Genomic DNA, 14,781 nt, shown 5'->3' with positions numbered 1-14,781 from the left:
AAACGGAAAAAGAGAAAGAGTTTCTTCGGTTCCTACCATGAACCCGAACAGTTCTCAGGTTTTCCGCTCGCTGACTGACACATTGTTGTAGAGGACCTAACATCGGTTCCTAGGTGTGGCAATGACAAAATGCATCGATGTGTAAATAATCATGCGGTAGAGAGGGCTTGACGTCACGGTGGTACTGTTAGTTCTTTTTTCATCGATATAAACCCTATTTCCTCAAATAAACTTTAGTTGGAGGTTAGCGCCTGTCCGTCGCACACGTTCTTCTTTTGTACGCGTTTTTATAGCCCTGCAATTTCTTGAAATAATGCCTCAAAGACGCATTGCTTTGCTGGAACAGCTGTTTCTCTTCCTCTCGGATGACTAGTGGGGATTTATACATTGATATGTTTTAATAAGGCACTTTTTTGTTTTGTCACTCTTAGTTGTTGGTGCGAAAGTGCACATATGCGATAAATCGCACCGTATATTTGGACTTGGCAATTGTAAACCCTTGGCGCACCACATGTACAATAGTCGCACGATGCACCTTCAGTATGGTAACGAAAGTCTCGCTTTATATTTCTGCTCGCATTCTCAAAAAATAAGAATCCAAGGACACCTAAGCAATTCTTCTGAGTTGTGAATGCAAAAAAAAAATTGTCCATTTGGAAGCCGCTAAAATATCCTTCGAATTATAAACTCCGTGCGGGCAAGCGAGCGCGTTCAAACGCTTGGCCAACGCTTGTTAGATAGAGGGCCGGTACACTTCTAACAGTGACGTCATACTACCGCGTTCGACTTCCATCGAATCTATAGGGAACGCTTCCGAGTAAACCGCTGTGATTTTGACGTCACCGCTTTCGTAACGCCGGGTTCGGCAATGGAAATCCCAGTACAGGAGCACGACGTAATAAACCGGAGTACACAGGCCTGCTATCTAGGCTTGGCGCCTTTTCATTTCACTTTACCAGGGTGGAGCTAGAAGGCAGGCGAGAGCTTGCGTGGACAAGGAACGCGCGGATAACACAGACTTCCGAGAGGGAGGATGACGTGGCGTCGCGGCGATGCCCCCTCTCCTGACACTGCACCTTGCGCCATATCTATCCTTATGCCCGCTCTGCTCTATCGAGGCGCACTTGTGGCATGGCGTCGCAGCCAGTGGGAATTTAGGCGCCGTTTCTGGCACGTAAGGATAACATACACCGGCTGTTTCCTTCAATGGGCCATTTGACGATCTCGCAACAATAATAAGAAAGTTTCTATACACTGATTATTCTCCGATACATAGCCATATCGTGGAATAAAGAACCAACTTTAGTGAAGGGAAACTGTACCTTCGGCAGTGGTACGAAAATAAGCAGCGGCAGCGCATGGTACTTAGCGGGGCGAATGCCAGATGGTGATGCTCAACCAGGAAGCGGAAGTGGTCTTTTTTTTTTAGAGCAACGTCCAAAATGGCCGTTTTGCGCCGGTCGCGTGCGCTGGTACGCGCGGAGCTCGCCCTGTTGCCTATGCGGCATGCCTCATGGCCTAGGCTGCCGCGTAGCTGGTGCGTCCTAATTGCCAGGAGACCAAAGAGCCTCTACTGACGCCCATACAAACAAACCACAAGTGAGTGAACAGGAAGTGCGAATTTATTGGCAGAAGAAAAGCAGTGCACCTTCTCGTACAAGAGCAGAAATAAAATTTGCATCTCGAGATACGCTGAGAAGCTCACTTAAGTTGTCGCACATGGCGGTCTGGTAACGAGCGACAATCAGCAGCGCAAGCAAAATGGACAGTGCCCCACCTGTTTGCATCGACAGTCGCCGTAACTTACATTGCGAAGCAACCAGGTGGCGCAGGAATCTGCTGCCGCAGCCAGCAAAGCGACATGGACTACCCGGCATTTTAGCGTTATGTTCTTTCCGACCAGCACGTTTCTTTTTGTTCTTTCGCGTGCCGCTAATGTGTAACTCGCACTTGGCGCCTCACATTCTCAATATGGGCATGGTCGCTTTTGTGGGCATCACCATTTTGCAGCCACTTTTGCAGAGGCCTTTCCACCCATGTGGCTATCAACTTCATACACTTCGGATCATGTAATCACGTGTGCTGGTTTCCGTTCATGCCACATCACGTCTGATGAAGGCCCACAAGCATAATTTTCCCACTGCTGCAGCATGAAAGGTCGAACGGGGAGCACCAATTACGGTGTGTGTAAACTGGGAGTCATTGTCGCTGTGTGGACTGCAGGAGCAGATGGTTGCCTCGCGAGACTGTTGCCGAATGCAGCTGACCAGATCGTCACATCCAAGAAACATAACATGGCAACCATAAGCAAATGAGACTCGGCATTCAATCACCGCATAAGATTAAGACAATACACCGTACATTGGCTAAGATCCACATGACAACAGTGAGTGAGTATTCACGCACTCTAGGTCGCTTACAGAACATTCAGCCATCCAACTTCAGGCACAGTGCTTGCCGTCGTCGCACATGGCAGTCTAGTAACGAGTGAGAACCAGTGGCGCAAGCAGATAGGACAGTGTGTCTTACCTGTTTGCACTGACAGTCGCCGCTGAAGATGAGCAACTTGCATTGCATAACAATCGGGTCACGCAAGCAGCTGCTGCCGCAGCCAAAATAGCGACATGAAGTACCCGGCATTTCAGCGTTACCTCCTTTGTAACCTGCACATTTCCTTTTCTTCTTTCGCGTGCACCTAATATGTAACTCCCACTTGGTGCGTCAGATTCTCCAAATATGGGCGTCGTCGGTCTTGTGGGCATCCCCATTTTGCAGACACTTTTTCAGGTATTTCCACCCATGTGAATATCAACTTCACACACTTCGGACCATGTAATCACGTATGATATTCTCCGATGACGCCAAATAATGGCTGAGGAAGGCCACAAGCAAAATTTGCACACAGCAGCAGCAGGAAAGGACGGAATGGGGAGCACCAATCAGGGTGTGTGTAAATTCGGAGTCTATCTGGCTGCGCTGACTGCAGGAGCAGGTGCTTACCTCGAGAGACTGTTTCCCAATGCAACTGTCCAGGCTCCCACATACGAGAAACGTAACATGGTGACGAGTACCAAGTAGGAGAGCAGCAAAACAAAATTCCGCAATAGATCACTTCAATGTAGCAGGCGCAAAAACAAAGGCAGTCGAGCAATACCAATTCTGAACGGGACTACGAATTAGGTATAGGAATGAGAAAGCTTGCATTAAAGACAGAAGTCACTCTACCTTGCCAACACTGAAAGCCAAAAACACTAAGAAAAGTTTAATGCTACATAGCAAAAAGTGCAAATGTTAATGAAAGACACACGCCAATGCCGCATCAGCTATTTCAGGAGAGGAATTGCACATGGCAACGTACACTAGAAATTACTGCTACACACATGCTATGCTACTAGACAGTGACTGGTATTAAGTATGAGCAAAGAATTGATTTACCTTTAATGTTTAGATGAGGAAGAGGAATGATCTTTAGTAAGAATGTGGAATGAAAAAGCTTGCATTCATTGGAAAAAATTATACTTGGCACAAATGGTATTTGGCAAGGCCAGGAAGATCATTAAGGAAGGGCAAGCTGGCGGAACTCTTCTGGCCAGCGTCATCTGTGCTTGTTCAAAGGTTGCGGGTACATCTAAAGACACATAATTTTTGTTGTTGAGGTACCTGGATGACTCGGCCAATATATGTGCTGGTGGAATGATAGCAGAGGCTTTTTTCACTCTTGACACAGTCGTCTTTAGACTTGATATCTCATCCAAATACTTCTAGAACGACTTCTTTGTTCATGATGTAAAGCCTTGCGAATTCGGCTTCAGCCCCTTCCTGTTGGTGTAGATGGGGGCTACCATCATGACCAAGATGTGCTTGGCTCAGACTCTGTTGGGGCAGAACAGTGACACATGAGATACAGCAGAGAATATCCAAAGTCATGTAGCGTTTTCTCTTATGTTCGAACCAATTATACTGAACTGTAAATACGAACAAACATTCATATCATCTGCTACAAACATATTACATGTATCTAAAGACTAGCAAGCCAATACCGCATATATGAAGCATATTTATTTCTGAACCAGGTGTTGTTTACCTTGTGTTAGCAGTCAATGTCCACACAATGACCTTGTTGTAGCAGGCAGGAACTTCTCTTTAGTGCGCGGAGTTTGTTGCTTTATACTGGTGCCGTCTTCATTACTGCATGTCTGGAACAGAAATTTTGGCTGCATCAGAAAATGAATAAGCACAATTTTGCAATATGAAATGCGAAAAGGTATGACCTATACATTGTAATGGTTCGTGACTACAGAGCACATGAAAATGTACACTGTTTGTTCTAGGGTGCTTTGCAGCATGGTAAAGAAATATTGCTACTTTCCATAAAATAGATGTCTGCCTAACTACAATGCATGTCAACAGCTTAAGTATTATTAAGATCACAAATAAGAACATTTGTGCGCTCATTTATGCAGTAGAAGTGGTCACACTGCTGGTTTCAAAAGCAAATGCATGAGAGACATGAAGCTATGAGAAATGATGCATTCTTTTTCTGCATGAACGTTATGCACCGCTTCACTACTACAAAAATAAATGTCCTCAGGTAAACCAAACTGCACAGCAAGAACATTTGCAACCAACAGGTACGAAATACAGGTGAATTATCATGCGTGATTCATTCGGAACTTTAGCTTCAGTTTATCAATGGGTTATTCGGTTCTGTGGACAAAAGAACTTGCAGGCGGGCTCGAAAAAAATACATTGATAAGTCTACTCTGTCACCCATGGCTACGGCTACAACGAGATAAAAAATGTGACGCGCGTTCCGATATCGCTTTCTCTTTCGTGAATTCGCAACTAAAAGTATTTCTCAAACAGCAACGGAGGGTCCTGACTGCCCATATGTAATGAAGCATCGAGTTCGTTAACTTGTCTCCACCTGTACGTTAACGAGAGCAATATTACATAAGGATTCAGGCAGCGATATTAAACGACTCACCGGTACTGCTGTCCTCAGTTGCAGAATACGGTTCCCGTTTCGATGCAGATGCATGGCTCACGACCGAAACGTAGCTTTCGGGCTTACATGTCCGCTTGCAAACACGTCCCTTCACCACAAGTTAAATAACGGGAGACATCGAAGCGCAATAAACTAGTTTTAGCAACAAAGAAGCAACCAGTCTAAGTGTACGAACGAATGAATCCGTGTCGCCATGCACTCGAAAATACCGGTAAAAATTTTAAATCCAGGCAAGAGGTCACGTGGAAGATCGACGATGCTGAACGCTATTTGCGTTTATGATGCCAAAAAACAGTAAACTTACTAATGAAAGGTACAATATCTACTTAGTAATGATAATTAAATGGCCTCTTTTATGTAATAAACATGCTTCGGTAATTCTAGGAGAAAGTTTGCAAGAAATAATTGCGCTTATTACGGCGACCCTAGCGGGAGATATTGAAACTAACTCGAGTATCCCTTGAGTGCTTCTGCTATGCTTGTTTCATTAGCAGCGCCGCGCGGTCGATTTTTTCGCCCCTGTGGCCATTTCTTGAACTTGAGTGTGCGCGGGGCCCGGCCATATCACACAACATATATCGTTAATGGAACATTGCTCTCCTTTCCAGGCTTTGCGTAGTGAGGCCACGCTACCACCCTGGCCTTCAACTTTTCGCTACAGGAATTTCTTCAGTTCGCTCCGCAACCGTGCAAATGGTTGGAAATCGCAGTCAGAAAGAATTTATTCGTGAGCTACACGGTCACCGAGAAGAAAATAGGGTTATTTTGTTTCTGTGCGCTACTCGGTCAAATGAGTGCTATAGGAACGGTAAATGCGGTCACAAGAAGACGTGCAATTAGGGTGTTGTGGTGACGGCCACAGCGTCGAGGCATGGCCCCAGCATTCCTGTTCATTTTGAAGGCTCCATAGATGGTCCGCTTGACTTTACTGGGGCAGTGCCGCCGAACTACGTTCACGGACCATTGACTCTCGGCATGCAGTTGCCCTAACGATTTCGTCATTCGAACGTCATGAGTTCAGGAATGTCATTCCATTATGATCATGGCGTCGTCATCCCACGGTGTTCATCGTTCGATGGACGTTCTTCATTTTAGGCACTACATTTTAATCGTACTATCGACATGCAGTGGTGATTGTGCTGTCGCTCACATGCCAATGTCGTCTCTGTGCCGTCACCACACAGTGGTCGTCATGTAATCGTTATTATACGGCCATCCTGATGCCATCGAGGTCGTTTCATCGCCTTCGTTCCAGTTTTGACATCCGATTATCGTACCGTCATCGTCATGGTGTGTGGTCAACACGTCATCTTTGACATAGAGTAATCGTCACACAGTCCTGCTTGCGTCATTGTCGTCATAAACTCGTCACCATCTATTATTTCCATGGCATGGTTGCTACAATGCCATTGTTATACCAACGTCATCGACCCGCCGTGGTTGCTCAGTGGCTATGGTGTTGGGCTGCTGAGCACGAGGTCGCGGGATCGAATCCCGGCCACGGCGGCCGCATTTCGATGGGGGCGAAATGCGAAAAACACCCGTGTACTTAGATTTAGGTGCACGTGAAAGAACCCCAGGTGGTCAAAATTTCCGGAGGCCTCCACTACGGCGTGCCTCATAATCAGAAAGTGGTTTTGGCACGTTAAACCCCATCATTTTTTTTTACCAACGTCATCGTTTCAGAATCGTCATCCCGTTGCCTTTATGCCGTCGTCGTCATGCCGGCTTCCTCGTTCCATCGACGTCATTCCTTATTGTCATTTTAGTCGTCGTCATTACGACATCGTCATATGGTCGTCGTCAGTTGTCATGGTAATAGCTGAGCCTGGTGAGCGTTTTTCATAGTACAGTGGGCTGATCCCGAAGACCGTCTGTGGCATATAACCAAAACAATGAAAATCTCACAATAACTACTACGGCGTCAAAATAAAGCTGTCTTCAGCATTACAGTACATCCCTACATTGCATGCTAAGCGCATTGTCGTCGACAGTAATCGTGAGAGGACTTCTGCCAAATCTTATTGTTCTTTGAGTTGTTGCTCAATGTCAGCCAAGGAAATTCAAACGTAAGGCAGTGTCCAGAGGAGTATAAGGACGCCTTTGCAATGGTTGACCAAACTTGTTTGTAATGCTTGCTTTTCATTGTGCGTAGTCACTTTTTAGTGTCTGTTCAATAAGGCATTTTCTCCCGTTTGGAATAGGTCACACAGAACATGGAAGCTACGTGTTCTGTGATCCGTATTGCCCACCAGCATCATTTGGCGTTATGAAAATGGCCTTCATTCAACGTGAAGCATTTGCTGATTCCATTTTATCTATGCGCGCTAAACATTGCAACCCCATCCACTATATATTGCAGAAAATGCATGTAGCTCACCCTGAGGCTATATGTCCAACCACTTTCACATTGTGTTTAGAGTCCAGCTCGAGGAAATGAGATGTCGCCGTTGCAACAGCCACCTGAAAAAAAATGTAGTGTTAGAGCGTTTGAGGAACAGACATAAAATACTGGAAGAAACTAATTGTTTCATCAAAATGTTCAATATAGAGCAATAATAGCGATAATAAGGCAAGAAAAACTTATTTTTGCAAACCTTTTTACAACAGTAGTGTTGTTTGTAAGATTTGCTTAATTTCCAACTCAAGTATTCCAGTTGTCTCAAGCGCTTCTACTCCGCTATGGTGTGCCACTTGAACTTATTGGTTCGCATGTAGCCTGGCTGTCAATCTAGAAATGCGAGAATGATGTATTTGCTATCCCTCTACCAATGACACTAACGATGCTATAAGAAGTTTAAAGCTACTGTACTGTTCGTCACACAACGCACGGCTGCGTGCTCGCTTTTTTTAATTTTTAGGCATAGGCTTGTGTGAGGCAACTTCTTTCATGACGTCCAGAAGCAGGCAGGTGTACTTGAAGAGGTCATCGGTATTTAAATGAAGATGCTCAGTTGTGTAAGCTATTTCCGGAACTGTAAAATCTCCTCCCGATGAAATGCGCTCAGAAGCATCGACAAAACGCAGGCGAGGAGGCACAGACTCGTAACAACACTCTCGTCGTGCTAAATCAAACCTTTTCCCCCCGCATTTTGTTGTTAGCACTCTTACCTGTCCTTAAGATGATTGTTGATAGTCTCATCGTGGACCAAGACGAAGTGTCTGCGAGCCAGAACGCTATTTCTCTAGCGAAGCTGTTTTTTTTTCCTTATTTCTGCGTACATCTTTGGAAAGCCGGCATGGTTCGTGGCGCGGATGCAAGTTGACGTCCCCGTGCCTCTGCCGGGAATGGCGACTTCAGCGGCGGCTGCGTCTAGGAAGCGGACCGGTCTCCAGAGCGACACCGACGGCGATGACACCAGCGTCTACTCGCTAAGCAGTGAGGACTTCTCCGATGACGCCTTCGAGCTTGTGCGGAGCCGCAAGGCGAAACGAAGACACACCAACAGGGCATCCACGTCTTCGAGCACGCCAACGGTAGGACCAACTCAGAATATCGCAGTAAGCACGATTCTATTTGTACCAGAACTCGCTACCGACAACCTGAGACGACTCAACAGACAGTCCGTTTCGGTGCAACTTGAAGCGGGGGCGCCAAATCAGATAGCAGACGTTAGAGTCAACACACGAAAAAATGTGTTGGCTATCGACGTCACACACGAGACTGCGCTGAGAAATTTGACTAAAGTTAGAGAACTACGTGGCGTTAAGCTCCGCCGAAAACAGCGGTTCAACTACTGGTGTCATCTACGACGTGGACGTCTCCATCTCCAGCGCCGACTTGCCGGTTATAGTGAAACCTGCCATTGATGGCGTTGCCATAACACATGTGTATCGCCTTGGCACATCCCGCTGTGCGAAAATTATATTCAAGGGCGAGGCTCTCCCTTCGCACGTCAAGGTGGGCCACTTTAAACACCATGTACGACCATTCATCCCAAGGCCACTGCAATGCCGCAAATGTATGAGGCTGGGACATGTGAGTGTCATGTGCGAGAACACGAGAGTTTGCTCACGCTGCAGACTCTTGTGCAGCCACGGTTCTCGATTGCCTTGGGTGCCATGATGCTTCCTCGAAGGACTGCCCCAAAATGAAGAAGGAAAAGGCGATCTTGAAGCAGATGGCGCGAGACCATTTGTCTCGTCGGGAAGCTGTTGCCGCCGTTAGAAAGCGACGCTCCCGACGACGCCGGACTTCAAAGAACGCTGATACCTCTAGGAAGAGTACGCCCCATCTGACAACACCCCCTCCTCTGCCCCCTAGGCCTGGGGCGATTCCATCTAAATCTGACAAGGCCATGGCGGAGAACAATACAACTTGATCCTCACTACTAAAGCAACAGCCGAAGCCAGAACAACAGCGGAAATCACAGCCACAGCCGCAGCTGATGCCGCAGCCAATGCCACAGTCGGTAGTACAGCCGATGCCACAGCCGGAGGAGATGTCACAGCCGGAGGCGATACCGCAGCTGATGCCACAGCCGGAGCCGGAGCCACGTGAAGTGATACAGCTGCGCACGGCTGTAGAGCGAGCAACGCTGGTTCCTGAAAAATTGCCCGAAGAAGACCGGCAAGTCGTTATGATGCTTCGGTCTCTTATGATGCTCCGGTCTCTTATGATGCTTTGGCTCCGGTGCTGGATGCTCTCAATTCAACACTTGCAACTCTTGAGTAAGCATCATCGCTCACCCGCATCACTATATTCGCACTGAAGTCAGAACGACTAGGGTTTAGCTTAAAGATATACTGCCACGCACTGCTACGTACTGCTGACGCCCACCGGATCCTTCGTCTTCACTGGTGACTTCAACGTGCATCGCCAGCTATGAACCACCAAGATTGACGGCAGCCTAACGTATCGACGGAGCACTTGCTTTGACTTAACTGATTTCCAAGCACTTTGCTGCGTGCACAGACAGTGTTCCCTCTATCCCGCTTTCCTCATTCGGTTCCCCCGTTCCCTTCCCCCAGTGCAGGCTAGCAAACCGGACGCTCGTCTGGTTGACCTCCCTGCCTTTCCTCTCTTTGCTATCTCTCTCGCTCTCATCGTATGCGCACGTAATATGCTGACGTCCACCGCTTTGTGCTATATAGGTAGGTTAACTTTAGAGACTGCTATATTACTCCTTATTTCATGTCTTGTATAAAGCGAAAATATCTTATATATCGCAAGTAGATGAGGGCAGCTTCAAACACCAGCGAAGATATGATCATGCGTCCGTATAGTGTTGATGTTCCTCAGGGGTGCTCTAACGTACCGCATATATCGTTAGGAGACATTCGCGCAACATTGAAATATGCCAGTTATCAAGACAACGCAGGCGCACCAAGGCAACATACGCCATAGGGGCCATTTTCATAGGCGTCGGTAGTCTGAGCGAACCAGCTTTCTCCTTGGGCACCGCAGAGTAAGCAATGATAACTGCCCTCTTTCCTAGAGTAGAACCATTAATCACGAACTTTGCCAATGAAACTGCTTGAGACAATATACGAAACCCTCTTGCGCGCCATTTCAAAACATACTCCCTTTAAAAAAAATTGATTTTGCTTCCTCTAATTTGGGACAAAATTATTTTTGCCACATCAAAATTGAATCAACTTAAAATGCTTGAGATCAACCACTTGGACCGTTGGCTAATAAATGTATAATCACTGACTCACCAAAATTAAGTCCGACGGCAAGGGAACCGCTGTGAAACGTCTCATCTGGCGAGCGATGACACCCTTGGAGACGACGAGTACCAAAAACGCGGCCAGAGAGAGCAGTGCCGTGGCGAGGTTGCTGTATGGAATATTCTTCGCCACGTGGTAGACCGTCTGCAGTACAACTTGGTATCATAACCAGCTCTAGGCAAAGAGGTGAGACCGCCAGCATAAGAGTACTTGTTTAAAAATTGTCAACAAAAACTATCCAAAGCGAAAATCTTGAACGGCGGGAGCTCATGAGAACCAGTGCAGGACATGGGTCATCCCCATACTCAGCCCATTTTATGTCCACTGCACGACCAAGGCCTGTACCTGCGATCTCCAATTTCCCCTGTCCTGCGCCAGCTGATTCCAACTAGTGCCACTGAATTTCTTAATTTCATTACCCCACCTAGTTTTCTGCCGTCGTCGACTGCGCTTCCCTTCTCTTGGCACCTATTCTGTAGCCCTAATGGTCCACCGGTAATCTAATCTACGCATTACATGACCTGTCCAGCTCAATTTTTTTCTGTTATTGTCATTTAGAATATCGGCTGTCCGCATTTGCTCTATGATCCACACCGCTCTCTTCCTGTCCCTTAACGTTACGCCTAACATTCCTCGTTCAAGCGCTCCTTGCGCGGTTATCCTCTTTTTGAGCTTCTTTGTCATTATTCAAGTTTCTGCCCCATATGTTAGCACCGGTACCATGCACTGATTCTGCACCTTTCTTCTGAATATTAATGGTAGGCTTACCGTCAGGATCTGACAACGTCTGCCGTAGGCGTTCCAACCCATTTTTATTCTTCTGTAAATTTCCTTCTTATGATCAGGGTCCCATGTAAGTATTTGACCTAGGAAAATGTACTCCTTCACAGACTCTAGAGGCTGACTGGTGATCTTGAATTCTTCTTGCCATGCCCGGTGATTGATCATTAACTTTCTATTCAGCATATTAAACTTCAACCCCACACCTACACTCTCTGTGTTAAGGTCTTCAATCATTTGTTGTAATTCGTCCCCAGTGTTGCTGAACAGAAGAATGTCATATGCAAATTGAAAGTTGCTGAGATATTCATCGTTGATCCTCACTCTTAAACCTTCCCAGCTTAATAGCTCGAATACTTCTTCTAAGCACGCAGTGAATAGCATCGGACAGATAGTGTCTCCTTGTCTGACCCCTTTCTTTATAGGTATTTTCCTACTTTTTGATCGAGAATTAAGGTAGCTGTAGAATCTCTGCCGATATTTCCGAAGATAATTACGTAAGCGTCCTGTATTTCTTGATTACGTAATGCCTCCATGACTGCTGGTGCCTACTGAATAATATGCCTGTTCGTAATCTATGAAATCTGTATAGAAAGGCTGATCTTATTCTGCGGATTTCTCAATTACCTGATTGACGGCATGGATGTGATCCGTTGTAGAGTATCCCATCCTGAAGCCGGCCGGTTCTCTTGGTTAACTGAAGTCAAGTGTTTCCTTTATTATAATGAAAATTATCTTGGTGAATATTTTACACATTACTAGAAGTAAGCTAATGGGTCTACAATTTTTCAATTCTTTAACGTCTGCCTCTTTGTGGATTAATCTAATGTTGACATTCTTGCTGTTCACTGGAACACTAAGTTATGAATCATTTGCTATAGAGGGCGCGCAGATTTTCAAGCAAGATGTCTCCTTCATATTTGATGAAATCGGCTGGTAGTCCCTCTTCTCCTGCCGCTTTCCACATTTCATGTCTTCCAAAGCCCTTCTAACTTCGTCGTTAATTCCAGAAGGCGCCTCTGTAGACTTTTCATTAGTAGTTTCAATGAAGGAATCGTGGCTGCTTTGGGTACTGTACAGGTTAGTATAGAATCATTCCACTCCCAGTTGAAAAAGACAACAGGAATTCTTGTCGCAACTACAGAAATTTCTGTCGCGACTACAGAAATTTCTGTTGCGCAACAGAAGTTCCTGATGTTTCTGTAGTTGCGACAGACATTTCTGACGTTACGACAGAAATGCGGATGTCGCAACAGAAACATTCTGTCGCGAAGACCGAGAGTTCTGAAGTCGCAACAGAAACGTTCTGTCGCGTCAACAAGAGTTCTGAAGTCGTTACAACAGCTTTCTATCGTGACAGCGATTCTGACGTTACGACAGAAATTCTGTCGTCGCAATAGAAAGATTCTGTCGCGAAGACGAAGAGTTCTGAAGTCGCAACAGAAACTTTCGGTCAAGACAACAAGAGTTCTGTAGTCACAACAGCTTTCTATTGTGACAGCGATTCTGCGTTACGACAGAAATTCTGTCGTCGCAAGAGAAAGATTCTGTCGCGACGACGACGAGTTCTGAAGTCGCAACAAAAACGTTCTGTCGTGACAAGAATTCTGTAGTCACAACAGCTTTCTGTCGTGACAGCGACTGACTTTACGACAGCAATTGTGACGTCGCAACAGAAACACTCGGTCGCGACGGCCGAGAGTTCTGTAGTCGCAACAGAAACGTTCTGTCGCGACCACAAGAGTGTATGAAGTCGCAACAACAGCTTTTTATCGCAACAGCAATTCTGACTTCGCAACAGGAACTCTCTGTCGGGACTACACAGAAATGTGCTACTTTTTGTCGCAGCGACATAAGTTCTGACGCCTCGACAGAAGCTCGTTCCGTCGCGACGCTATAAAATTGTATGTCAGTTTCGCATTGGTGGTGTACACTGTACTTTTTTCTTGCACGGTATTCAATCGTGCTTCTCTGAAGCCGGCAATGATGATAGCGCCGACACCGGTATTAAAGTCGACGTGGCCAATTGTTATAATTGTGCCTAACGACAAGGCACTAGCAACGCCATACTGGCCTTTTCAAAATTATACCATCTGCGGGAATGGCTGCGTATTTGTTTTACTTTACTTGGTAAGATGTGGCACACAGGCCTGAGGACTTAAATGTGCCGTAACACTGAAACATTGGTTAATTTCCCAGAAATATCGCATAAGCTTTTGCGAAGCGAGAAGGAAGTCTTGGGTTGTTCCTCAAAGTTGCGTGAAAAGCTGTTTCGCTCTGGTCTCATTATTCTGGTACAGCGCTGCGGTGAGAAACCAGTATGCTGTCAGAAAGAACACTCATCCACGAATATTTATGTAGCTATTTTGCATTGAACATACGAATTATGTGCGCGCTCAAAAGTGTAAAGAACGAGAGACAACTGTCGAAATTAGCAGTAAAAGCCCCAAGAGTCACCGTTGTCTATTTCTGAATTTCTTATTTAATATGGACATCGTATATCAATATTGATGTTCTAGCACTCCACGATATACCTGTCGATGGTAACAACACTTTTGCTCTTCTAGAGATGCGGCAGGGGACGCGGTGGAGTGATAGCGGATCTTGGCTCTTAAGATGCAAATGTAAACATCAGCGCATAGTACTATTGACATGGCCAAAATGTACACTCGATAGACATGTGAGGAGTGGTGTAGTTAAGCAAGACCAGGCCGCCAGTACGGCATTTGAAAGACACCTCGTAGTAGCCACGCTTAATGTCAGGGGTCTTTCATCCAGGAGGAGGCAAAATCAGCTGCTGAGATTCGTGACTGAGCAGGAATTGGATATTGTAGCGATACAAGAGACCAAAATCGAGAGTCAAGACCAGACCGACAGAATGGTGCTCTCGTTCAGTAGTCGGTATGACGTTTGCGTGTCTCATGCCGTGGGTACCTCGGCAGGTTGCATGCTGTTGATTCGCCAGTCTCTGGGAGCGATTGTGGAAAGAGTTGTGACTTGCGTTTTCGGTCGATGGATTGTCTGTGACATCACACTTGCTGGTTTGGAATTGCGTATTATCTGTATCTACGCACACACTAACACGGAAGAGAGGCGAAACCTTTTTGAGATAGTCGGCAACCATTGTGACACAGACCGTCTGCTTGTCTTACTTGGCGATTTCAACTGCGTAAGCATGGCACGAGACAAAACCAGTGCGACGCCCTACCGAGATGCGAGTACTGCCTGTTTAAGTGACATAATTGATCGCTGTCATCTAGAGGATGTTGGTGATTGTCTCGGATGTGGTTCTGGCGTTCGGTTTACCCATTTCCAAGGAA

The 14,781-nt window shown here is 46.2% G+C and overlaps 1 protein-coding gene across 2 annotated transcripts in view; it reads right to left on the bottom strand.

The window, feature by feature from the left end:
- Window positions 1-14,781, bottom strand: part of LOC126519083 (sulfate transporter-like) — a 138,734-nt gene that overhangs the window by 66,641 nt on the left and 57,312 nt on the right. For both annotated transcript variants that reach the window (XM_055065264.2, XM_050168695.2), the window contains exons 6-7: window positions 10,670-10,825; window positions 7,389-7,471 (exon numbers count right to left, since the gene is read on the bottom strand). In XM_055065264.2, coding sequence (XP_054921239.1) covers window positions 7,389-7,471; window positions 10,670-10,825 — 239 coding nt within the window. The remainder of the gene's footprint in view (window positions 1-7,388; window positions 7,472-10,669; window positions 10,826-14,781) is intronic.

The sequence above is a fragment of the Dermacentor andersoni genome, chromosome 10, assembly GCF_023375885.2.
Source record: "Dermacentor andersoni chromosome 10, qqDerAnde1_hic_scaffold, whole genome shotgun sequence".
Lineage (NCBI taxonomy): Eukaryota > Metazoa > Arthropoda > Arachnida > Ixodida > Ixodidae > Dermacentor > Dermacentor andersoni.
The sequence above is the reverse complement of the archived record's forward strand: the minus strand, read 5'-3'. Positions and strand labels throughout refer to the sequence as shown.